This window comes from Bos taurus, chromosome 20 (genome assembly GCF_002263795.3).
Source record: "Bos taurus isolate L1 Dominette 01449 registration number 42190680 breed Hereford chromosome 20, ARS-UCD2.0, whole genome shotgun sequence".
Lineage (NCBI taxonomy): Eukaryota > Metazoa > Chordata > Mammalia > Artiodactyla > Bovidae > Bos > Bos taurus.
The window spans coordinates 14,208,088-14,235,860 of NC_037347.1; the positions used below are offsets into that span (position 1 = coordinate 14,208,088).

Genomic DNA, 27,773 nt, shown 5'->3' on the forward strand with positions numbered 1-27,773 from the left:
TCAGCTTCAGCATCAGTCCTTCCAATGAACACCCAGGACTGATCTCCTTTAAATGGACTGGTTGGATCTCCTTGCAGTCCAAGGGACTCTCAAGAGTCTTCTCCAACACCACAGTTCAAAAGCATCAATTCTTCAGCACTCAGCTTTCTTTATAGTCCAACTCTCACATCCATACATGACCACTGGCAAAACCATAGCCTTGGCTAGACAGACCTTTGTTGACAAAGAGAATCTCTGCTTTTTAATATGCTGTCTAGATTGGTCATAACTTTCCTTCCAAGGAGTAAGTGTCTTTTAATTTCATGGCTGCAATCACTATCTGCAGTGATTTTGGAACCCAAAAAAAATAAAGTCAGCCACTGTTTCCACTGTTTCCCCATCTATTTGCCATGAAGTGATGGGGCCGGATGCATGATCTTAGTTTTCTGAATGTTGAGGTTTAAGCCAACTTTTTCACTCTCCTCTTTCACTTTCATCAAGAGGTTCTTTAGTTCTTCCTCACTTTCTGCCATAATGGTGGTGTCATCTGCATATATGAGGTTATTGATATTTCTCCCAGCAATCTTGATTCCAGCTTGTGCTTCCTCCACCCCAACGTTTCTCATGATGTACTCTGCATATAAATTAAATAAGCAGGGTGACAGTATACAGCCTTGACATATTCCTTTTCCTATTTGGAACCAGTCTGTTGTTCCATGTCCAGTTCTAACTGTTGCTTCCTGACCTGCATACAGGTTTGTTAAGAGGCAGGTCAGGTGATCTGGTAGTCCCATCACTTTCAGAATTTTCCACAGTTTATTATGATCCACACAGTCAAAGGCTTTGGCATAGTCAATAAAGCAGAAAGAGATGTTTTTCTGGAACTCTTTTGCTTTTTCAGTGATCCAGCGGATGTTGGCAATTTGATCTCTGGTTCCTCTGCCTTTTCTAAAACCAGCTTGAACATCTGGAAGTTCACAGTTCACATATTGCTGAAGCCTGGTTTGGAGAATTTTGAGCATTACTTTACTAGCATGTGAGATGAGTGCAATTGTGTGGTAGTTTGAGCATTCTTTGGCATTGCTCTTCTTTGGGATTGGAATGAAAACTGACCTTTTCCAGTCCTGTGGCCACTGCTGAGTTTTCCAAATTTGCTGGCATATTGAGTGCAGCACTTTCACAGCATCATCTTTCAGGATTTGAAATAGCTCAACTGGAATTCCATCACCTCCACTAGCTTTGTTCATAGTGGTGCTTCCTAAGTCCCACTTGACCTCACATTCCAGGATGTATGGCTCTAGGTGAGTGATCACACCATTGTGATTATGTGGTCGTGAAGATGTTTTTTGTACAGTTCTTCTGTGTATTCTTGACACCTCTTCTTAATATCTTCTGCTTCTGTTAGGTCCATACCATTTCTGTCCTTTATCGAGCCCATCTTTGCATGAAATGTTCCCTTGGTATCTCTAATTTTCTTGAAGAGATCTCTAGTCTTTCCCATTCTATTGTTTTCCTCTATTTTTTGCACTGATCGCTGAGGAATGCTTTCTTATCTCTCCTTGCTATTCTTTGGAACTCTGCATTCAAATGGGTATATCTTTCCTTTTCTCCTTTGCTTTTTGCTTCTCTTCTTTTCACAGCTATTTGTAGGGCCGCCTCAGCCATTTTGCTTTCTTGCATTTATTTTTCTTGGGGATGGTCTTGATCCTTGTCTCCTGTACAATGTCCTGAACCTCCGTCCATGGTTCATCAGGTGCTCTGTAAATTTGATCTAGTCCCTTAAACCTATTTCTCACTTCTGCTGTATAGTCATAAAGGATTTGATTTAGGTCATATCTGAATGATCTAGTGGTTTTCCCCACTTTCTTCAATTTCAGTCTGAATTTGGCAATAAGGATTCATGATCTGAGCCACAGTCAGCTCCTCGTCTTGTTTTTGCTGACTGTATAGAGCTTCTCCATCTTGGGGTGCAAAGAATATAATCAATCTGATTTCAGTATTGTCCATCTGGTGATGTCCATGTGTAGTGTCTTCTCTTGTGTTGTTGGAAGAGGGTGTTTGCTATGATCAGTGCATTCTCTTGGCAGAACTCTATTAGCATTTGCCCTGCTTCATTCTGTACTCTAAGGCCAAATTTGCCTATTACTCCAAATGTTTCTTGACTTCCTACTTTTTCATTGCAGATACCTATAATGAAAAGGACATATTTTTTGGCTGTTATATCTAGAAGGTCTTGTAGGTCTTCATAAAACCGTTCAATTTCAGCTTCTTCAGCATTACTGGTTGGGGCATAGATTTGGATTACCGTGCTATTGAATGGTTTGCAAACTTGGAAATGAACAGAGATCATTCTGTCATTTTTGATATTGCATCCAAGTACTGCATTTCAGACTCTTGTTGTCTATAATGGCTACTCCATTTCTTCTAAGAGATTCCTGCCCACAGTAGTAGATATAATGATCAACTGAGTTAATTTCACCCATTCCAGTAGATCTTAGTTTGCTGATTCCTAGAATGTCGATGTTCACTCTTGCCATCTCCTATTTGACCACTTCCAACTTGCTATTTTAACTACTAAAGAATGTATGCTGGAAGAAAGAAGTTGAATTCAGAAGGTAGTAGTGGGCTGTAAGAAACAATTGGTTATTAAAGGCATTGGTAAACACAGAGCTATATCTAAACACACATTTGCTTAATGAGGGGGGGTCACAAACTTAGATTTTGGATGTTAGGAAAAATTTTCTCCAAAAATTAACACACCAACATAGGGGTGCTAACTCTCACATTTCCCTAGTAGGAACATTTTTATAAAGATTTCCATAAGCATACATACCTTGCACTGAGAAATTTTACAGTCTTTTGTGAAACTTAGAAAGTAAAAACAGTAAAATTTAATAAATAAGGACAGTTCATTAAAATTAAAAATTAGTGAAAAATCTAACCATATTGATAGCATTCTTCTAATTTCTTTCTAGAATATTAAAGACTTTATCACAGAGCATTACCAATTCATGGCAGTTGGGTTACATGTCTAATTTTATCCTACCTTCTTCTGTTTCTCATAAATTCTAAGTGATAGTATTATTTTTTCATAACACTAACTATATTACCTGGTTAATCGTGGATGCTCAACAAAATTCTTGAATGAATGGGAAATAAACTGTTACTTGTTTTACCATGCAATTCTCCTAACTGGTTAAATGTTGATCCTATGAGGTTAGAAATATCATTTCCAATTTTCAGTGTAATATAACAGAAATTTCCCTTAATGGAGATTGTTGAGGACTTTTCTCTCCTTTAATTTCAAGGGCAAACATTAAGACCCAAGTTTCTCATAGAGAGCCTTCTCAAATGAATTATAGGTTTACTGAAGGGAATTGATTGCTGTAAGAAATAGGCAATTATTTATTAGTTCATAGAGGTTGTGAAACTAATCTTAAAAAAATCTTAACTTATCCTATGAAGAATAATGCATATGTGAAAGAGAACTCTGTTCTTCTAAAGCTAGGCTGGTGGGTAATCAAAAAACAGTCATCAGTGCCTCACACTTACTGTACTATGTTGTTCATTGTTCAGTCACCCAGCCGTGTTCTATACTCTGTCACCTTATATATTGTATTTAGGGAAATTAACCCACCTACTATGATTGTTATACAATTTCTCCAAGAGTAAAAATGTTTCAGTATTCATTTAATTTAATTAGAGGTTGGGACCTACCTTTTGCTGCTTATTCAGCAATTGATATACATATGCAATTGGAACTGATATTCATATGTAAATATATTAACCATGGTGTAGGATTCAGTTTAAAGAAAAAAGGGTATTTCTCAAAGTGTGAACTTGTTCTCAAATTCTTCCAGAAAATGTACCTCTTGCTCTCTCAGTAAGAAATAAAATTTCCTTTTTTTTTTTTTTGTCTTCCAAGACAGTATTTTTTATCTTGGTGTTCTTAATTCGGATTTCAAAGTCTTTCTTATTCAGGCTGATATTTTAGATGAGAAGTCTATTTGAAAACTCTGCAGAGTCTCCTCCAAGACTAGTTTAACATCTTGAGAGTTTCCCCATACGTGGATTTCTTGTCCCATACTTTAAACAGCAATATGTGAGAAGTTAATACCTAGCAGATTCAAATTCCCAGGAGCCCACTAAAATAATAAATTCTTTTTTTAAGAGTGGGAATCAAACTTTCAAAATGTGTTATTCCCTGAAGCATATGAGTGCTTTATCAGAGGACTCTATTGTAGAATCTTGAGATTACATTTTTGGAAAGAATATCTTAAGCAGTTGCCATTTTAAGGTAGAGGTTTTCAAGAAACTTTTGGAAAATATCAATAGAGTTTCTATAACTTGACTAAATAGTGTGTTTTCCTAATAGATACTATGAATATTGTCCTTTACAATGATAGGATTTTCTTTGCATAGTTGTCTAAAGAAACTTTAGGCTTCTTTTCTTCTGTCTAAAGTAAGATTTAGACCTAATGAAAATGTTAGTCAGTTGTGTCCGACTCTTTGTAATCCCAGGGACTATAGCCTGCCAGACTCCTCTATCCATGGAATTCTCCAAGCAAGAATACTGCAGTGGGTAGCTATTCCCTTCTCCAAGGGATCTTCCCAACCCAGGGATCGAATCCAAGTAGATTCTTTACTGCAGGAAGATTCTTTACTGTCTGAGCCACCAGAGAAGCTCTTATACCTAATTAAAATAATAAAATATTGATAGTATGGTCAAGAATTACAACATTGTTAGTAATTTCTCAATCATTATCCTAACAATGCTTTTCTGTTTTTGTGAATATATTTATCTTTGAATATGAGTATTTTTGATATATGATATAATATTTTAAGAGTGTAGAATATTAATCCTATTGCTTTTAAATAAACTAGGAGAATATGTTTAGGAACATATAGTAAAAAACCATCTCCTGTAGAAAAGGAAGAATAAATTAGTACAAATAGCTTTCTCTTTAAACAGAAACTGAAACTTTGAAAGAAAGAGGAATTTGTAATATGTTGGATTGTAGGACAGGAAAGTTTTATCTTTATATTATGATCCACAGCACATGTTTTTCTTTTCTGGGGTTTTAACTTTCTTCTGGCTCAATAATTCTCCACATGGGATTTAAAGTAGATAAATTAGGTATAATAGATGAATTTTTTAGAGTATTTTAAAAGTCTAATATAAATTTTGTTTCTTTCTCTGCCTGGTGGAGTGAAACACCTTAAAGAGGGGCCCCGGAAAATCCTTCCTTTTTGCTGTGTTCTGTGGGGCATCTCTGTTTGTAGCAGTGATTAACTAGTGAATTCATTATGTTACTATTGTATTTCTGAATTGTGTTTATGTGGCAAAAATTATTTTTAAAAAGTTTTAATTAAGATACAGTTGACAAATAGCATAATATTAGTTTCAGGTGTACAACATAATGATTCAATATTTGTGCATATTGCAAAATTATCGTGACAATAAATATAGTTAATATATATCACCATAAACAGTTATAATTTTTTTTCTTGTGATATGTGGCATAAGTTTGTACATTTATGCTTTGAGAATAAAAGAGCAGTTGGGGAATAATAGCAATAGAATTGAATGTTGCATATAAATGTATCTGTACATGCCAGATTAATATGTTCTTATTGCAAATTTATATATTACAGATATTGTTTCCAGTTTAAATTGAAAACTTTTAATGTCACTAATGATGCTAGTTTGTTGTTGTTCAGTTGCTCAGTCGTGTCTGACTCTTTTGCAACTCCATGGATTGCAGCATGCTAGGCTTCCTTGTCCTTCACCATCTCCCGGAATTTGCTAAAACTCGTGTCCGTTGATTCAGAAATGCCATCCAACCATCTGATCTTCTGTTGTCCGTTCTCCTCCTGCCTTGAGTCTTTCCCAGCATCAGGATCTTTTCCAATGAGTTGGCTGTATGTATCAGGTAGCCTAACTGTTGGAGATTCAGCATCAGCCATTCCAATTAATATTCAGGGTTGATTCCTTTGGATTGACTGGTTTGATCTCCTGGCTGTCCAAGGCACTCTTAAGAGTCTTCTCCAACACCACAGTTCAAAGGTATCAATTCTTTGGCACTCTCCCTTTTTTATTGTCCAGCTCTCACATCCGTACATGCCTGCTGGAAAAACGATAGCTTTGACTATATGAATCTTTGTAGGCAAACTAATGTCTTTGCCTTTTAATACACTATCTAGGTTTATCCCAGCTTTTCTTCCAAGGAGCAACCATCTTTTAATTTCATGGCTGCAGTCACCGTCCACAGTGATTTTGGAGCCCAAGAAAATAAAGTCCGCCGCTGTTTCCACTGTTACCCCATCTTTTTGCCTTGAAGTGATGAGACCAGATGCCATGATCTTCATGTTTTGAATGTTGAGTTTTAAGCTAGCTTTTTCACTCTCCTCTTTCATCTTCGTCAAGAGGCTCTTTAGTTCCTCTTTGCTTTCTGCCGTATGGGTGGTGTCATCTGCATATCTGAGGTTATTGATGTTTCTACTGGCAATCTTGAATCCAGCTTGTGCTTCATCCAACTTGGCATTTCACATGATTACTCTGCATATAAGTTAAACTAGTAGGGTGACAGTAGATAGCCTTGACATACTCCTTTCCCAATTTGAAACCAGTCCATTGTTCATGTCCAGTTCTATTGCTTCTTGACCTGCATACCGGTTTCTCAGGAGGCAGGTCAGGTGGTCTGGTATTCCCATCTCTTTAAGAATTTTCCACAGTTTGTTGTGATCCACAAAGTCAAAGGCTTTAGCATAATCAATGAAACAGAAGTAGATGTTTTTCTAGAATTCTCTAGCTTTTTCTGTGATCCAACACATATTGGCAATTTGATCTCTGATTCCTCTGCCTTTTGTAAACCCATCTTGAATGTCTGGAAGTTCTTGGTTCACGTATTTTGAAGCCTAGTGTGGAGGATTATGAGCATTACTTTGTTAGTGTGTGAAATGAGTGCAATTATGCAATAGTTTGAACATTCTTTGGTGTTGCTCTTCTTTGGAATTGGAATGAAAACTGACCTTTTCCAGTCCTGTGGCCACTGCTGAGTTTTCCAAATTTGATGGCATATTGAGTGTAGCACTTCAACAGCATCATCTTTTAGATTTAAAATAGCTCAGCTGGAATTGCATCACCTCCACTAGCTTTGTTTGTAATGATGCTTCCTAAGGCCCTCTTGACTTCACATTCCAGGATGTCTAGCTCTAGGTGAGTGATCATACCATCGTGATTTTCTGGGTCATTAATATCTTTTCGGTATAGTTCTTGTGTGTATTCTTGCCCCCTCTTCTTAATATCTTCTATTTCTGTTAGGTCCATACTGTCTCTGTCCTTTATTGTTCCTATCTTTGCGTGGACTGTTCCATTAGTATTCTCTAATTTTCTTGAAGAGATCTCTAGTCTTTCCCATTCTATTATATTCCTTTATTTCTTTGCATCATTCACTTAAAAACACTTTCTTATCTCTCCTTAGTGTTCTCTGGAACTCCGCATTCAGATGGGTATATGTTTCCCTTTCTCCTTTGCTTTTCACTTCTCTTCTTTTCTCAGTTATTTGTAAGGCCTCCTTAGACAACCATTTTGCCTTTTTTGCATTTCTTTTCTTAGGGATGCTTTTGAACACTGCCTCCTGCTAGTTGGTGAGCATATATTAAAAATACCTAAAATTTTGCAGTATTTTCTCCAAAGTAATCTTTTTTGGCCATTCTGTTCAAACACTTTATTTTGGTATATGTTGGACAGCTTATTTTAAAATCTGATAGATTAATATGTGCATGCATGCTCAGCCACTTTAGTTGTGTCTGACTCTTTGCAACTCCATAGACTGTAGCCTTCCAGGCTCCTCTGTCCATGGGATTCTGCAGTCAAGAATACTAGAGTGGGTTGCCATGCCCTTCTCCAGGAGATCTTCCTGGCCCAAGGATTGAACCCGTAGCTCCCATGTCTCCTGCATTGCAGGCAGATTCTTTACCCACTGAGCCACCTCGGATGTGTGAACAAAATGAGATATTTTAAATTGCCAGCATTACAGTTAAATGTAATTCTCCTGTGCTGCAGTGGGGTAGTGAGAAGTCATAATCAAGAAGACAGAACAGCTCCAAATAACATCTGAAATATATCAGTTATGGAAATGGCACATAAATAGCAGCATTTGTTCAAAACCAAATTTCCCTTCCATGAAAGTGGGCTACATTGATGAACTGCAAATAACACTGCTAGATTGTTCTTTGGGGATATAATAATTTTAGAAATCACTCCCTGTACATTCCCATAGTCTCTCTTTAAAAAAAAAATACTGTTTATTAGAATATTTCATTAGGTCTAGGAAATTACCTACTCGGCGACTCTATTAGTTCTAAAGTTTGTGCTATCGTATGTTTTGGGGAGTCATAAACATATGTGTCCTTTCCACATATTCTTTCCTTCTCACTACTCTCTAGTAATAGAATTTGTGTAAGTTATTTTAAAAAGTCTGATTAAAATGAAGATATACTTAAAAACAAAGATATACTTTATCTATTGAAAAAAGAATTATGAAGACAATATTAAAAATTAATCTGTGATTTTTCCTTCTGGCTTACTTCACTCTGTATAATAGGCTCCAGTTTCATCCACCTCATTAGAACTGATTTAAATGTATTCTTTTTAATGGCTGAGTAATACTCCATTGTATATATGTACCACAGCTTTCTTATCCATTCATCTGCTGATGGACATCTAGGTTGCTTCCATGTCCTGGCTATTATAAACAGTGCTGCGATGAACATTGGGGTACACGTGTCTCTTTCCCTTCTGGTTTCCTCAGTATGTATGCCCAGCAGTGGGATTGCTGGATAACGCATATATATGGAATTTAGAAAGATGATAACAATAACCCTGTGTACGAGACAGCAAAAGTGACGCTGATGTATGGAACAGTCTTATGGACTCTGTGGGAGAGGGAGAGGGTGGGAAGATTTGGGAGAATGGCATTGAAACATGTAAAATATCATGTATGAAACGAGATGCCAGTCCAGGTTCAATGAACGATACTGGATGCTTGGGGCTGGTGCACTGGGACGACCTGGAGGGATGGTATGGGGAGGGAGGAGGGAGGAGGGTTCAGGAGGGGGAGCACATGTATACCTGTGATGGATTCATTTTGATGTTTGGCAAAACTAATACAATTATGTAAAGTTTAAAAATAAAATAAAATTAAAAAAATAATAAAAATAAAAATTAATCTGTGAAACGGGTAACCTACCTTCCAAAAGGACCTCCTCTAAAATCCTCATCTCTGATGCTTCAATACCAGCAAGAGACAAGTAATGCTTAATATGGCTTATATACTGTGGGTATTTTTTATGGACAAGTGGATATGATTTTAGTCTCTACTTCTGATCAACTTGCTTTTGCCTTCTTTCCTAGGAAGTGTGTAGAGAGCTCTGGTGTCTCAGCAAAAGCAACCGCTGTGTCACCAACAGTATTCCCGCAGCTGAGGGAACACTCTGTCAAACTGGGAATATTGAAAAGGGGGTAAGCTCAAAAGATTCATTAGCTTTTAACATGTAGACAAAACTGACAAATTTCTGGTTTTGATATTCGGCCACTAGAAAATCATGCGTACTAATTAAAATGTGCTTGAGAAGATAGTAATTTTCTAGCCTAATGAATTATCTTGATATCTGTAAATATGCATTGTTCAGGAAAGTATAGTGAGTATCTTCTGAGTCAAGTTCATCTTTCTATATGTATACATTTGAGCTGTATGGGCACAAAAAAAGCCCAACAGCAGTCTTATTTAATAGAGTCTATTTAGTCATATGGATGTTTTTTTTGCAACAATTTCCAAGAAAATTATGTGATCCTAAAATATATTTTATAACTATAGTCTAATGAGTCATTTTTAAATTGTAATATGAAAGATCTAACAGTAGAAGAATAATTTATTGAGCATAGAAATTATTGCTGAATAATTTTTAGTATCATCGTCCTAGTTTTCAAAAACCATAATTATTAGGAATTGTTTAAACAGATAAAAATATTTTAGGCTATTCTTGAAATTCTTTAGGAATTGCTATGTATATGATTCTAAAATTTATTGCTATGGACTGAGTTTACAACAGTAACTACACTGTCATCTGTTCTCAGTTCTGACTTCTTCCATGTTAGTTGGGCTAGTTTCAACAAAGATTATAGTGAAATTCAGCTTGCAATCTGACGTTTAAATGAAAAGAATGAAAGCTTTTGGGCAGCTGTCACAGTTTATTAATCCTTGCTGATGGCTTCATTCAGGACCCATGTCCAAGTGCCATGTTAATGGTTTTTCCATGCTGAGTTTGAAAATGTTGGTAAATTATGCTAAGTGTATAAATTGATAGGGTCATTTTTTAAAGATTAAGAATCTTTTTGTGAAACTTTTGTAAGTAGCCAATAAAAATACAGAGACCTTCACACACTACCAAAAGTTCTTTCTGTTTTTTCATAGATGTAATAGAAATATTAGGAACCACATTCTTGAAACAACAGTCTAGGTTTATTCTGGAACCAACAATTCTTGTCAATGACAAGTAGCAATTTATATCGATCTGTACTTAGAAGAAATAACACAACAGTAAAGGGAAAGTCACAGTGAGAATCTGTTTCTTTATTTGCCATTGATTGATTATTATTCTTGTGATCTACACCAGCAGCTCACTTTTTCTATTTGCCTGTAATAATACTATCACTAGACCTGATATCTCTTTTTATTTTACTTTAATTTTTAACCCAAAGCATGAAGAACTCATTCTTTTAAACACTTAAGAGCTCTCCTGAAAGCATCTGTAAATTATATGATCACTCTAATTAGGTAAATCACAAGTAGTGGCTATCTGAAAACCCAACACAGTCATCTTTATGGTAAACACAGTTAATATCTCATAATTTGTGCTTAACAGCAGGGTCTGAAATATCATATTTTAAAGCTTATGTGCATATAATTGATAGAGATGTCATTTACATATGCATTACATTTTTGAAGGCTACTTAGAAAATGTTCTAAATAATGTCAAAGCTAACAATATTGAATTTAAATTTAGATTAGCAAATAGAAGGGAAATATAATTATTTCTAAGCATAAGTAAGAATAAGCACAGGCAAGAGAAAGTAAATAAAATGGGGCAAAAATGTATTTGATTTCTAAAGATTCACTTTCTTAATCTAGGCTAATGGTTGTCAACTTTTTAATTGTTAAATACTTTGTTCAAATGCATTCTACATAATTCTGTTATGTACATTTGAAAACAATGGAAATGCTTAGGTTAAAAGAACCCCTTGCCTGCCTCCTTACCCTCTCCTTAGAATCTTCTCAGCTTCCAGCAGACTTTGGCACAACAACTTGCACTCTGTTAAAGTCTATTTAAGAACTTGTAAGTGTTAGCAAACTTTGCCTACCAAGAGGTCATTAATATTCACAACATTAGAGTGCAGTTTCGTAAAGTCAATACTTTGGATTTCATCATCTCAAATTAATATGTAAAACAAATCTTAGCCGTTCTTCCAAAGTCATGGAAGTTTTATAGATAGAATAGCCTTAGGATATTTTTCAATGAATGAATGAAAAAAAACAAATAAACATAAAAACTCTTAGAAAGGACAGAGTGCTAGGAGAAGACTCTCAAAATATCCTTATCATTAATTTTGAATTTATGAAAAAACTTTGAAGGCTAGATCAACTTACATTTTTTTCCAACTTACATTTTTAAGGGAGAAAAGTACAAAGAACTATTCATGTGAGCTGAATTTATTTTATTTTTCACTTACTGCATTTGCCTTGTTATCTGTTTATGAATTTTTATTGTTGTTGTTCTCAAGCTACTTTTTTCCTTAAGAGAGAAGCATGGTGCTATTAACAAATGCAGATTTTCCTCTGAAAGCTATACCTGTTTGGGTATTAGGGCTTCCCAGGTGGCACTAGAGGTAAAGAACCCACCTGCCAGTGCAGGAGACAGAGACAAAGGTTCAAAATCCCTGGGTTGGAAGGATCCCTTGGAGGAGGACATAGCAACCCACTCTAGCATCCTTGCCTGGAGAATGGCTCCTGAGCACAGAGCAGCCTGGTAGGCTGCAGTCCATAGGGTTGCAGAGTTGGACAGGACTGAAGTGACTGGGCATGCATACACATTTGGATAGTAAATAAGAGCCCAGAATTTAATTCAAACCAAAATAGCCTTGCAAACAGTAACAAAATTAAAGCAAAGTTTTCAGTTGGTCTGATCAGCTTTGTGTATCCAGTCTGTATTTGTGCCATCTGTAAATAGTTGACATTATCAGTAATAATGATTATAAATGATAATGAATAGTTTTATACTTACAGTGTGCCAAGCACATATTTGTTCTGTTTACTATTGACAAAAATCTTCTACAGTGGGTACTGTTTTAATTCCATTTTACAGATGAAGAAAGAAAGACTTGAAAGCCTAAGATTACATAGCAATTGAATAGTAAAGCTGAGATTCTAGCCCAGGTCTTTCTGATTCCAAAGTTGAAAACTGTCCCTCTCTACTGCCTATAATTATACTTTACCTTCAAATGGGAAATGATGTGGAATAAAAGGCAAATTTTCACTGTCATAGGAATGCTGAGTCACTGAGCCTGAAATGGTTTAACAATATGTTTTACCCTTTATTAATAAGTGGATTTTTCATTTATTTACTTGTAACAGTTTGTTATCTCTGGAATCACAATAAAAAGGCCCCTGGACAGAACATTGAGCTAAATATATATGGTAGTTGGCAAAATAGTGAATTGGCAAAATAATGAATCATTTTAAAGTGAGAGCAAATCTATTTTTACATATTTCATAGAGATAGAGTGAGAATGAAATGAGATACTATCTTGGTGAGCTTTTTTTTGGCTTCCTCAGAGGAATGGTGCTAATATACGTTACGAGAACATCATCATTACTTTTCATCATTATGTGCCAACCTTAGATGGTGGTGGGCAGAAAATTATTTGCCAGACTGTCTTAACTGGTAGTAATGAGCATCACAGACTGTAAGCATGAGTTTGTGTGTCTCAGAAGCATGAATGGTATATCCACAACCTCTGATCTTAATTCTGAATTTCAAAACTACTCTCAGCAGAAGGAACAAGAAGGAACCTATATCCTGTCTAGCCAGCAGGATAAAACCAAAGCTGCTCATAGTTTTTTAAATAAATCTTTTTTTTTTTTTTTAAGTCTGGGGGAGGGGAGAAATATGGCTCAAGTGATAGCATAGACATATCCAGAGTACTGGATCCACAATGATCTCGTCAAACTCTGGCTGCAAAAGATACGGGATCTTTGCCCGGGGGCACAGTTCCACAAATGTTCCATGTAAGTATGGGAACTGTTCCATGCACATTTAGCAGATGGAGTAAGAAATATGGCCAAAAAATTAAAAACTGATCTTTGCGTGAGTCCTGGGGGGTCTGACATCGCTATTACAGCCATTGGATGTTTGCCTGAATAAGCCATTCAAGGGCTGAATAAGAACCATATGGTTTGAATGGATGTGCTCTGGGACAGTAGCATTAACCAAAGGAGGAAATTTGATGAGCCCAGACAGTGCACTGGTACTGTATGTCCATGGGTCACACTACTACAAATCAGTCAGTATAACTTGCAGTAAAAGAGTTTTCGTTAGACATGCCATCAGCAATAGCCCTTTGGATAGAACTCGGAGGGATGCCATATTTGATGAGATAGTAAACAAAGATCTGTAGTATAAAAATTCTGATAGTAGTGTTGGCATTGTTACTAAACAGGATATTAAGGATAATCAAAACCCAGCTCTTGTAAGCTCTGATGGTGACCACAAAGAACATTTCATATACTTGGTTTATTGCCAAAAGATTAATTTAATGATTCTACAAGACCCAATTAGAGACACAGTCCAGAATTTAGGCTTACATATACATGACATTGATTCCTAATATTTTTGCATGGTAAACATAAGACTAGATTAGAATTATTACATGTCCTTTTAAAGCACTGTCTATATAATAGGACATTTGCAGCCTTAGATCTTCATTCTCTTAGAGTAGAATTTAATATGTTTTGACTGTGTCCCAAACTATAAACACAGGAAGTGAAGAAAGAATAACTTTTCCAATTGCTCTAGAAATTTGAATAGTATGGGATGACAGGTTCTGATTTAGAATTTGGGCTGAAATAAACTTTAGCATTCCCACACCTGCACAGCGAAAGATAAGCCTTCTAATAACACTGTGCTCCAACTCTAAGCTTTTCTGATTTGGGAAGAATGTTCTATATTGAATCACCAATATCACATCCTTTAAAATCTTAGGATTTCCTTAGAATTATCTTATTCCAGATGCTGACTAGACCCAGTGCTGGCTATGGTACAAGATCTACCATAATTACATCCTAAAATATGTCTAGTTTAAAAAAATTATTTTAAAATACTGTGTGTATACTTATTTTGAATTTTACTTTGTAGAATTCTGACAAATTTTCAAAGTTAGATTGTTTGATTTATAATATTAATAAAATTCAGTGGCTTAACAGAAAGAAATGTTTAATGATGAATAAATGTTTCTTAAGAAAAATTTTAAAGCCTCACTGGAATATATCATCTTTCTAGATAGTTTTAAAGACATATTTCTTTTATTTAGAAGGAATGTGAAAAGCAAGAATGAGCAATACGAGATTTTATGTTTGGAATGTGATAGTTTCACTTCTTTCACCTTTCTGAATCTGGTTAAACACACCTGAATTAGTGAAAAGAAGGCCAAATTTATCTACTTTTTCTGGATAGTTTAGGCTAAAGTAATATGACTGATATTTAGAATAGTACAAAATCACTAGATTGGATATAACCCTTGAGAATAAAAATTAAAAACTAGTTTCCCTCTGAATATTTAACTTTTCTAGTTTAAGAAATGAAGTAAAATTCTATGCCTGTGGAAATAGAACTTTTACAGTTTTGGCATCTTCAGGTTAAAAAAGAATAAAAATAGAAAATACAAAACTCAGAATTCTCACCTTTACTGTGCTTATAGAATTTGTATACTTAAAGTTTATTTGGTGTAAACTAATTATATTAATTATGACTTCTATTTAATCTTAGTACAGGTTGATTAATATCATCATCTAGAAAATTAGCTCAAATAACTTGATCCACGTGAAGTTCCTTATAGGTTTCTTAAAAAACTTATTAAGTTAAATGAGTTTCTTCTCTTAAAATCATGTACTACATTAAGATACATAATACTACCAGAAGGAGAGGTAGCAAAAATTCCAGAGATCCTTTCCTATAAACACAAGGTTGAGAGGAAAGTAAACATGCACAAAAGAACATTTTGCCAGAGAGCAAAGTTAAACAAGTCATTTGATAGATTTTTAACTTCTTTGAAGGTATGTCTGTATAGAACTAATTTCTGTGAGTGAGTGAGTGAAGTCGCTCAGTCGTGTCCGACTCTTTGTGACCCCGTGGACTGTAGCCCACCAGGCTCCTCCGTCCATGGGATTCTCCAGGCAAGAATACTGGAGTGGGTTGCCATTTCCTTCTCCAGGGGATCTTCCCAGCCCAGGGATCGAACCCAGGTCTCCCGCATTGCAGGCAGACGCTTTAACCTCTGAGCCACCAGGGAAGCCCTTTCTGTAGTCATCCTAATCCAAACCATATTATAATCAAAAACTTGAATTAGACCCCACTTTGTAGTTAGGGAAACTAAAGAAAAGAAACAAAGGACTTGCTTTGGACCAAAGAAGGATGTTGCTAAAATGAGAACTGAAATTTGTAACAGGCTACACACAGACTTCCGTGGTGGGCTTCCCTGGTGGCTCAGATGGTAAAGAATCCACCTGCAATATGAGAGACCTGGGTTTGATCCCTGTGTTGAGAAGATCTCCTGGAGGAGGCATGGCAACCCACTCCAGTATTCCTACCTGGACAATCCCCATGGACAGATGAGCCAAGAAAATGTTTGGGCTTCCCTGGTGGGATCAGAAAGTAAAGAATCTGCCTGCAATGTGGGAGACCTGGGTTCGATCCCTCAGTTGGGAAGATTCGCGGAAGAAGGGAATAGCTATTCACTCCAGTAATTCAGGCCTGGAGAATTCCATGGGGTCACAAAGAATCGGACATGACTGAGCAACTTTGAGCTTCCCTGGTAGCTGGGCTTCCCTGGTAGCTTAGCTGTTAAAGAATCCTCCTGCAATGCAGGAGACCCTGGTGGTATTTCTGGGTCAGGAATTTTCCCTGGTGAAGGGATAGACTACCCACCCCAGTATTCTTGGGCTTCCCTGGTGGCTCAGATGGTAAAGAATGCACCTGCAATGCAGGAGACGTGGGTTCAATCCCTGGGATTGATCCCCTGGAGATCCCCTGGAGGAGGGCATGGCAACCCACTCCAGTATTCTTGCCATGGAGAATCCCCATGGACAGAGGAGACTGGTGGGCTACAGTCCATGGGGTAGCAAAGAATCTGACATGACTGAGCGACTAAAATCAACACACTGACTGAAGACTAAGTTGTGAATTAATTATTAAACTAGACACTAGTCTCTTGTCAACTGCTAAATGGCTGATACTTACATTATTATTATGAATTCTTCATTCTTTGCCCATTAATTTATGTTATTTAACTTTATGATATAATTGTCTATTATGTTATGACTCTGTAGAATAGATATAATCAATAGCATGAATTTTCATGATAAAGGGTTTTAGCAAAACACTTACAGAATACTGCTGTGTATATATTAATTAATGGTAAGAACTGAGCAACATTTTACAAACTGAATATTTGTATTTATCTTGTACCTTAAGTGTACATTTTAAGAGGAAAACAGGAGAATTTATGTGATTTCTTTCCCCGTGCTGTATTTTGTGTGCATCTAAAAAACATGTAAAACAGTATTATTTAATACTTTAGAACCTACATCTTTCAGTGTTTTGTGGCCTTCACAATTTCATGCCCTAAAAAATGCACAAAGTGGAATGTTTTCCTGTACTAATTATAAGAATATTCAAGGAGGTATGAAAAAACATGTATATGTATATATATATATATACTTGCAGCTAATTGAATTTTTTAAAAATCTCTACTGTTATTTTGTATTTTATGTAGTAAAAACAGTTCAATAAAATATATTAGCATATTCTTTAATGTCTTCGGATATATAGTCCTACACTTCCAATTGATTTTTCCCTACATTTTTTATATGTATTTGGACAGCAAATCCTTTTTTCTCAGTAAGTGATCTTGGGCAAGTCAGCCTTCTTAAGATCTAGTTGCCTCATATAAAAAAACGAAGTGCTTAGACCACATAAATTCTAAAATCTCTTTGAGCTTTAAGTGCAGCTCTGTGATTATATAAGATAAATGTAAAATCAAATTTTATTCTTATTTGAAATCAGTAATGCTAAGTTTCTGACTTAAAAAATACGCAAATTTTAATATTTGGAATTTTTAAGTGTTCAGTCAGTTCAGTCACTCTGTCATGTCCGACTCTTTGTGACCCCATGGACTACAGTACGCCAGACTTCCCTGTCCATCACGAACTCCCGGAGCTTACTCAAGCTCATGTCTATTGAGTTGGTGATGTCATCCACCCATCTCATCCTCTTTCGTCCCCTTCTCCTCCCACCTTCAATCAGTCCCAGCATCAAGGTCTTTTCAAATGAGTCAAGTTATTCACATCAGGTGGCCAAAATATTGGGGTTTCAGCTTCAGCATCAGTCCTTCCAAACTGCGGGGGGGAAGAACAGTAATTGCTAGTTAATACTACATTACTCAGTTACTCTCATAGGAAAATAGATGGTGCATAAATATTGTTACACGTAGCTACTTGCAATAACATTTGTAATACCAAAAATGTAAAACCAGAGGATATTTGGTTCACTGTTCTTTTTATATAGATGTTCTTTTTATATATATGATTTTTATATAGATGAAGATCTGACACAATTGATATACCATTATACCAACTGGTTGGTCTTCAAGATCACTTAGGTAAATCATATGCTGGCACCTTGAACATTCTCCCTCTCACATGTACATAATTAGCAGCCCTGCTTCCAGAGTCGGTACTGTATTATCGGTTCAGCCAACTACCTCTGCTTCATCATTTTAGACAGATGGTTTTTTTCTCTTCATAATACCTTTTAATTGCCCAAAACTCTTTTATCTTTTTTAAGGCACTACTTTAACATTTATTCAATTTAGGATCAGAATGTTTGGCCTTACATAGTCAACCAAATTTTAACTTCCTCTTGCCTAATTTTTTGCGGACAAATGATAATTCCTTTGCAGTTTTCTTAAAAAGTCTTTATGTTATTACAATTACTGAAACATTCTCTGAATGCCAACTACCAAAGACGCAAAGATGAATTTGACTTTCTTTACTCTCCAGTATCTCCAGTTCCTTCTTAACATATAGTAACCAAAATGGGACACAGAATTCAATAATTTAACTAATGTATTCATTCAACAATGTTTTGTTAAATATCCACTGGGCACTATTCTAGACATTCAGCATTTTCAGTTAGAACATTTTGTGATGATAGGAATGTTCTGTATCCACTCTGTCAAGTATCATAGCCACTAGACACATGTGGCTATGGAGTCCTAGAAGGGGTCTCAGGAACTGAATTTTCAATTTTAATTAATTTAAATTTGAATAGCCACATGAGGCTCTTAAGGCTTTTGTATACCAAAGAGAGGAAACAATAAAAGTAATAAAAAAAATATTTTGAAAAATAAGTTATTGCTGTTAGTGGCTAAGTCGTGTCTGACTCTTTGCAACTCCATGGACTGTAGCATGCCACGCTTCCCTGTCCTTCACTATCTCCCGGATTTTGCTCAAGTTCATGTCCATTGAATCAGTGATGCTGTCTAACCCATCTCATCTTCTGCCATGGGTAATTTAAATGAGTGGTAAAGGGGACTAAAACAGGAAGATGTAATCTCTGTACATGCTGGAGTAGGAGGAGGGGAGGGCGGCAGGGATAGTGAGGTACAGCCACTTCATAATAAGAGTGGTCAAGGAAAGATGGCCCCCCTCTTTGAATGACATTTGATCTGAGACCAAATGATGAGAAGACTACAATAGAAGGAATCAGAAGAGTATTTCTAGGAGGACCAGCAAATCCAAGTACCCTGAGCAGAGAACAAGTTTAGTGTATTGCGGAACAGAAAGAAAGCCAGTGTGTGTCTGAAGCATTCTGTACCAGAAAGAGAATGAGGCTGGAGAGGGAGGCAGGGGCTAGGTCACAAAGGTCACTGTTGACCATAGGGGAAGAGGAAACCATTACAGTCTTTTGAGGAAAACAGTAACATGATACCACAGTATGTTTTAAAAGAGCTCTCTGATAGATAGAACAAAGTAAGGCAGGGGGCCCAGGTAACAAGCTATTCCATTTGCCAGTTTGGTCTAGAGTGATAGCAGTACAAATGGTGAAAGTGAAATAATTCTGGATATATAGAATTAATATAATAAATTGATTACTTTTAAAATATGACATGTCATAAACCCTTTACATTTTAATATAAAGTTGAATTTTTATTTAACAATCTAACATTGCTGACAGTTACTCAACTCTGATAATGTTCACTATTGTTATTCATCATATAAACAAAGAACTTTCATAACATCAGCATGCTGCTTAGTCACTTAGTCGTGTCCAACTCTTTGTGACCCGATGAACAGTAGCCCACCAGGCTCCTCTGTCCATGGGATTCTCTAGGCAAGAATACTGGAGTGGGTTGCCATTTCCTTCTCCAGGCATCATCGTGGTTCATCAAATTTTGATAATTCAGAAAAATGCGCTAATAAAAGCCTTGCGTAGTGCTTGGCTTTTTTAAAAACGGCTTTCATTTTTACCATATTCTGCAAATAAGATTTATCACGTTAGAGTTATGAGCTGATTATGTGATGTCTGCATCTCGATAAATTATTCCTGGCTTTCTACTTATGTGCAGTATGTGTGGTTTATTGCAGAGAGTAAAGCTGAGAAGAATTCCAATACACATGTTCATGTAAGGGCTATACACATGGCTAGTCAGTGTATATAAGGGTTTTTTTGTACCCTGTCCCTAGTGTCTTGGCATTACTTTTATTATGTCTGCAGTACTCATGTAGATGAAATGCCACAACACATTCTTTTACTATTGTAGCCTCAATCGGCCTTTTTTTTTTTTTAAGAGAAAGCAATTACCATCATAAAAATTCCTTACTGGGGAACTTTCCATATTGCGTTATCATTCCATGAGTCTAATAATAGTGGAATATAAAGAAAAAAATGTTATAATACTAAAATATCTAAAAAAGGCTTTTGAGGTCTCTATAATGAGAAAACACCAAAAGTCTGGAGGAGGAGAAAGAAGGAAAAAAAGAAGTAAAGTCAAGTTTTTTAGATGCCTGGTATTTGTTAGAGATTTATAAATCATTGCTTAGCTAATTTGCAAATCACATGCACCTTTACTAATGTCTAAACACAGTTAAAGAACTCTCAGTCTGTTATCTATGGGGAGAATGCTAATGCCTGTAATTGGTCATTGCCTGACCCTTATGTATTTTTATTTCTATCCTGGTAGCCCTGTCTGCCTAAAAGCTAATTCTGTGTTTTCTGTGAAATCTTGCAGTGGTGTTATCAGGGAGATTGTGTTCCTTTTGGCACTTGGCCCCAGAGCATAGATGGGGGCTGGGGTCCCTGGTCACTATGGGGAGAGTGCAGCAGGACCTGCGGGGGAGGCGTCTCCTCATCCCTAAGACACTGTGACAGTCCAGCGTAAGTAGCTAAAGTAAGCCGGAGCCAACAAAAAGACACAGTTGGAAATGATTCAAAGCTGTGGTTTCACATGTTATCTGTAAAAACGTTTCTCCAGTGAGCCAAGTGCTTTCTTCAGAACAAGCAATAGGCACAGGAAAGTGGAGGAGCCTTGTTAGACAGACTTTCTTTTTCTTCTTTTCACCTTACTATGTAACTAAAAAGAAAAGAAAAGCATTGTGTATCTATCCCAGGTACAGCCAGACTTTTCATCTAGTAATAATCAGATAGATTTCCTCCTCCAAAAACTACTGAATTATGGATGAAACCAGGTCTGGTCTTAGCTACATTACCATTATTCCCAGGAAACCTAAGGTCTTTTCACATGTCACATAAAATTATTACTGCTACATTAGTATTAAAAAGACCAATGAGAGCACTTCAAGGGTTGAAATGCCTTGATTCGCATCACAAATCACAATGAAAAGAATACTGCCCATGTGTTAAAATAGTTTCCATTCACATGCCCCCATTAATCATCTTCCGGAACTGCCACCACTTTTCTCCTCATGACTGTTTTATGCAGGTCAGACTGCTCCTCTCCCACCACTCTTTCTCTAGCCAGAGTCCTCCTGGCATAAAGCCAGCCCATCCTTATTCCTTGCTAAGCTGTATTGCTTCTCCCTCCCACCAGTGCCCATTACAGGTGGATGATTTCTCTACTTGGTCTTTTGTGTCCTACCAGAGACTAAACTGCTCCTTAGCTGCTTCATGTCAAGTGCTCCCATTTTTGTCTAGAACTCAGGTTAAGGACCTTCTTTGTTGACAATTATTTGGTGCAAAATGATGTTACAATATCACCTCTGCTTTTTCCCCCTGCTGGGGTAAAAAAATGGTCTATTTTAATTTTTTCCTATTTTAACTTGGTAACCCTGTCTTTGGTTCCTCCCTCTAAATGTGTCTTCTTCTTTCTTCTTTTTCAGTTTGAAATTGTTTCCCTTTGTATTACTTCTGTTTTTTCATTCTGTTAAACAGAGCTCACTGTCACCCACTCATAAACAGCAGTGCCACCACTATTCCCACTGCCTTGTTTTTCTCTGACCAACCCATTTCTCCCATCCTGGCTCAGGCTGGGCCATTTTTTTCCCTTGTTTGAAGTCAGCATTCACTGGCATTCAAAATATATTCAAAGTGTAACTCTAATTATCTCATTTGTAATTAATATCAATGAGATAATTGATAATGTAATAAATTGATAATAGTTACCAGTGAACCAAAATTATACTTGAGACTTGATCTTTTTAAAACAAGTACAGAATAATTAAGTTCAGCTCCAAGCTACTGTAATTTAATAACCAAAAGTGTAAAACCCTATGGTAATAAATAATATACCAAAATACTTAAGAGAATGACTTGGACCACTTTTGAAACAACAAGTTAGTTTTTTCCATTCAAATATTACATGCCAAAATAATAGCATATGACTTTCTCTAATGTTAAATACTCCAGAAATTAATTTATGTAAAACAAGTATTTAACACCCTAATTGAATGTACTGTAAAGTATCTATACAATACAAGCCTATCTGATGTTTAGATTTAATTCTTTTAAACTTTATGTAATATTTGGAATGAGATAGAAATTTATTTCTGCATTATATACTCTGAACTGAAGCTATTTCCAGAAAGTTATTTAGTGTCTTCTCCTTATTCCTAGTCTATAAAAACAAACTTTCCACTTCCTACTTGATAAACATACAGTATCAGATTATGTGTTTTGTTGAATATGATTAAAATGGCTTTTCATTATAAATGATTTTTAAACTCATTGTGTTGAACTGAATACCTGTTTACTATGTTAATTAGAAAGTACAATGATTTAATCACATTTTCTTAAGAATGTATGTATCATCACAATTAATAGCCTTATAAAATTACTCATAGTAAATTGTCTTAATTTTTAACAACCATAATCATGATTGCTATCACCATGATTATTATTTTAATAACTAATAAAATGACAAATCTTTTATTTTCTTAAATGTCAATATGTTTTCATCAAACAATTTATGTACTCTTTATGTGGTTGGATATATTATATTCACGTGTTAAACAAAATGTGTTTTCAGACCTTCAGGAGGTGGAAAATATTGCCTTGGGGAAAGGAAACGGTATCGCTCCTGCAACACAGATGTAAGTAAAACCAAATTCTGCTATGAAAAGTTAGCTTACATTTCCCCTAGAGCAGGGAAACTTTTTAAACTGTGAGCTAGTTTGATCAGAAATCCATGTGTGTGAGGGTCACATGAATTTTTGAAATTGGATGGGACCAGCCTTTCAGGTCCATCAGTTCCATCGACAAGAGTCAGAGGAAGCTCCAGCACTAGGAACAAATATGCTGTCCTGAAAAGGAATCAAGACAGAGACACACACACCCTGAACTTCCTAGCCCGTCATTACTCACAACCTTGCCACCATTATCTTTCTTGAGTTCAAGAAATAAGGATTAATCTTATTATGGCCTTTATTCCATTTTATGTTTGCCACTTCAAGAAGTCCCAGACTTCCACATCATTCCTCATATCTTTCCATTCAATTCCATAAATCTTTGCATATCCCTGCTGTTTCCTATCCCTTCCCAACCACTGAAACTCTTCTGTGCCCCCAGAAACTCGTGATTCATCATCGGCACAATCCCTTATATCTTGAAGTCTCTGAATTTTCTTTCCTTTTACCTTATTGTTCTAATGGAAACTGGCTTTCCTCTGAAGATACTGCTTCCTTTGCAGGCCTCTAAAGTTAAGGACTTGTGTTTTCTCCCCTAGCCCATGAATGACTGGGCCTGGAAGTGAATTGACTGTCTTCTTTATATCTTATTGCTACTGCTACTGCTAAGTCACTTCAGTCGTGTCCAACTCTGTGAGACCCCATAGACGGCAGCCCACCAGGCTCCCCCGTCCCTGGGATTCTCCAGGCAAGAACACTGGAGTGGGTTGCCATTTCCTTCTCCAGTGCAGGAAAGTGAAAAGTGAAAGTGAAGTCGCTCAGTCATGTCCGACTCTTAGCGACCCCATGAACTACAGCCTACCAGGCTCCTCCGTCCATGGGATTTTCCAGGCAAGAGTACTGGAGTGGGGTGCCATTGTCTTCTCCGTTATATCTTACTAGTGTGTGTTAATTGCTCGGTCGTGTCCAACTCTCTGTGACCCTATGGACTGTAGCCCACTAGGCTCCTCTGTCCATGGGATTCTCCAGGCAAGAAAATGGGAGTGGGTTTCCATTTCCTGCTCCAGAGGATCTTCCCCACCCAGGGATCGAACCTGCGTCTGTTGTATCTCCTGCATTGCAGGTGGATTCTTTCCCACTGTGCCACCAGGGAAGTCCATACCCAGACATTATATCTTATTACTCCTTCCTTTCTCCCATCTAAAAACCACAGCTTTTAATTTGTTATCATATCATAAGACTATTACCCACATTCCCACACTATTCCTCATTCATATGCTCTTCTGTGTTTCCTGTGTCTCCTGCATTGCAAGTGGATTCTTTACCGCTGAACCATCAGGGAAGTTGTCCCCTATCTTTCCCTGGATTATTCTAAATAGCTTTTTCAGTGAGTTTCCTGATATTACTCTTGCTCCCTACAGTGCTCAATATAAGAGGCAGAGTTTCAGTGTATTTTACTCAACACTTTTCAGTGGCTCTCTGTTTTACTTAAATCCAAACTCATACAGAGGTCTGCAAGGCCTGCACAGTCTGGCCTTCTGTTACTTCTCTGAACTCATCTTTTACTGTTTTCCTCTTTATTCACCCTGCTGCAGGCACACGGTCTCCCTCCTTGTATATGCCAGGCATGCTCCCACCTTAGGGCTTTTGCACTGGCTGTTCTCTTTGCCTTTTATACTCTTCCAACCCAGATATCTACATCACCAACTCCCTTACCTCACCTTTACTCAACTGATCATCTTCTCAGTGAGGCCTAATCTGAATACTGAATTTAAAATTGCAACCCTCCCTTCTCCCTACAACCCTGGGATTCCTAATCTTCCTTACCCTACTCTATTTCTCCTCATATTGTTGCTAACACACTCTTATTTATAGCTTATGATATTTAGTTCTATTAATTTATTTTTAATAATACATGTAGCTTCAACTTAATAATTAGATGTAGCTTCAATTACAATGATTGTATTAAATTTCCAGCATTAATTAACAAGTAATTGAGTGCCTACTTTTATCAGACAGTGCTAGAGTGAGAGAGTCTATGCCTTCAAGGATTTTATCATTTCTTAGGAAGTCACAGAAAATCACAAGGCAGGGTGACAAGTGATATGATAGAATAAGTATGGAATACTATAAAAACATGTGGAATTGGCACATAGCCTAATTAGGGAGTTAAGGATTTCTTCCTATAGGAAGCTAAATACCTGAAGGGCAAATTGGAAAAGAAAAGAAGGAAGAGACATTGAGAGCTTTCTAGGCACAAATAAAATTAAGTGCAGGTTAAAATTTAGTCTCAGATTTATGCTTTAGATGAAAATGGGTTAGAGAAAGGTGAGACTACAACATAACAGCAAACAAATCAAGAAAATTTGAGGATACTGGTGAGCCATGCATGGTACACTAGGGAATGACAATGGAGCCTATAAAGAGGGCAAGCAAGGAGAAAATTAGATAGCTAACTTTGAAAAATCCATAAAAATTAAAGAACCAGGGTTGCAGGATAAACAGGGTAAAAGAGATAGGAAGTCAGGGGATCCAAGAATGGAATGTATTAATATTTGAATTTAAGATGTGAGAAGTGAGACTGTTCTCATTGAGGTCAGATCTAGAGTGTGGTCATGAGAGTGCATGCTCAATGTTGAATGGAGGTCAAGGAGTTCAAGGACTGTTAAGGGTAGGGAGTTTGGGGAGTCTTCTATGTGGGTGACATTAGGACTTGGAGCATATAGTGAAACTGTGAAGTAGGTATGAAGCTCTTTAACCAATGACAGGAAATGGTCATCATGAGGTTAGTAAAAATCAGTGATGAAACCAAATAGTGATTTGGATGAATAACATAAATCTCGGGAAATAGAGGTTTTATGCGTGAGAAGAAGGGAGTCCTACTGTATATTAGACTGTGTTAGGTAGGAGTGTGAAAGCCAAACCCACCTCTCAATCCCCATCTATTTCTGTTATATAGTTGTAGAGGTGGGCCCACATTTTGGGCCTAATAACACAAGTGCTATATAATATGAATAATGTATGGTAGGTAATAAAAAAACAGATAAAGACACACCAGACACACATGCCAAGCTTGTTTCATTTTACCCATATTTTATATGCTCAAGATTTTTTATAAAGCTTACTATTGGTCACTTGACATTTCTTTTAGTATCTTTGTCTTCTGGTTCAGCTTTCAGCAAATGTTAAGGAAATATATTTAACAAACACACTCACACATATATATATATATATATCATGGATATGCAAATAATGTTTTTTAATTAACCTTGTCTCTACTAGTTCAGAATTTGAGACAATTAAATTACCACACCAAAATTTATTTTCATGCTATCCAAGTTAATAAAGCTATCTGAGCATAAATTGTACAAGCTGGAGCCTTTTAAAATTTAATCTAATACATGAAAATTTAAACTTTCTAGACACATAATCTAGCCCAGCACTGTCCAAGAGAATGTTCCTCAATGATGGAAATATTCTATATATGCACTGTCCAATGCATAGTCAAATTAGCTGTTGAGCACTTGAAATTCATCTAGTGCAACAGAAGAACAGAATCTTTAAGTTTAATTAATTTAATTTAAATAGCCACATGTGGCTAGTGACAGCTGTATTGGACAGCACAAAGCTAGTCTAGCTTTGCAGTAGAAAACTAATTATTATAAAGAAGATTGTATTTGTTATTCCCAAATTTCTAATTTATCCTTCTCCCTTCTTCTTTTGCTAACCTTAAGTTTTTTTTTCTATGTCTGTTGAGTCTATTTTTGTTTTGAAGGACCTACTGTATAGAACAGAAGATTATATTCAATATCTTGTAATAACCTATAATGAAAAAGAATCTGAAGTATATATACAGATATATATAACTGAGTCACTTTGCTCTATAGCTAAAGCATTGTAAATATAATATTAAAAAAAAACAATAAAAAAGACTATAAATAGTATGTATAAAATTCTTTAATCAAATCAATCTTAATTCATTTTAGAAACAAATGTGAAACTTCTGTTTTTGGTAATGACATTACTGTGACAGAAAAATTTTTTTAGATTGCTGAATAAGATTTTTTTTTAACATTTTAAAATCAGCAAAGAGCTGACCAGATAGTAAGGAAAATATCCTAAGGTCATATTTTTTTAAAGGAAACTGAAAAGCATCAAAAAGGGAGCAACGGAACAACTAAGGTACTTTTCCCTGACAATATTCAGAGGAAGAGAACAGATAAAGTACTCCCATGTGTCTGTCTTAAGTATATGACAAGTTTTTACCAAAGCTTCTTCCCTGCTTCTTCAGCAGACTTCCTTCATGTTTTGTTGGTCAAGACGCCACATGCCCACCCTTAACCCAGTCACAAGCAAAAGGAACGATATTACCATACTGGTTTCAGCTAATCCAGATAAGTCCTTAAAATGGGGTTAGAGTCATCTTCTCTGAGAAGTAGATTCCTGAGAAAAAATTAGAATTCTGTTTAGAAAAGAGACAGGAGCCAGAGATCAAATAAAAAACATTCACAGGATCATAGAGAAAGGGAATTCCAGAAAAACATCTGCTTCTTCTTCATTGACTACACTAAAGCCTTTGACTGTGTGGACCATAACAAACTGTGAAAACTCTTTAAGAGATGATAATACGAGACCATCTTACTTGTCTCCTGAGAAACCTGTATGTGGGTCAAGAACAACAGTTAGAACCAAACATGGAATGACTGACTGGTTCAAAATTGAGAAAGGAGTACAACAAAGCTGCATATTGTCATCCTGTCTATTTAACTTATATGCAGAGCACCTTATGCTGAATGCCAGGCTGGTTGAGTTACAAGC

At 36.3% G+C, this 27,773-nt stretch overlaps 1 protein-coding gene across 5 annotated transcripts in view; it reads left to right on the forward strand.

Moving 5' to 3' along the window:
• Positions 1 to 27,773, forward strand: part of ADAMTS6 (ADAM metallopeptidase with thrombospondin type 1 motif 6) — a 429,734-nt gene that overhangs the window by 152,780 nt on the left and 249,181 nt on the right. For all 5 annotated transcript variants that reach the window (XR_009491879.1, XR_009491881.1, XR_009491880.1 and 2 more), the window contains exons 11-13: positions 9,398 to 9,505; positions 20,606 to 20,751; positions 22,859 to 22,922. Coding sequence is in view for 1 of the 5 variants with exons in the window: in NM_001193016.1 (NP_001179945.1) it covers positions 9,398 to 9,505; positions 20,606 to 20,751; positions 22,859 to 22,922 (318 nt within the window). In the remaining 4 variants the exon portion in view is untranslated. The remainder of the gene's footprint in view (positions 1 to 9,397; positions 9,506 to 20,605; positions 20,752 to 22,858; positions 22,923 to 27,773) is intronic.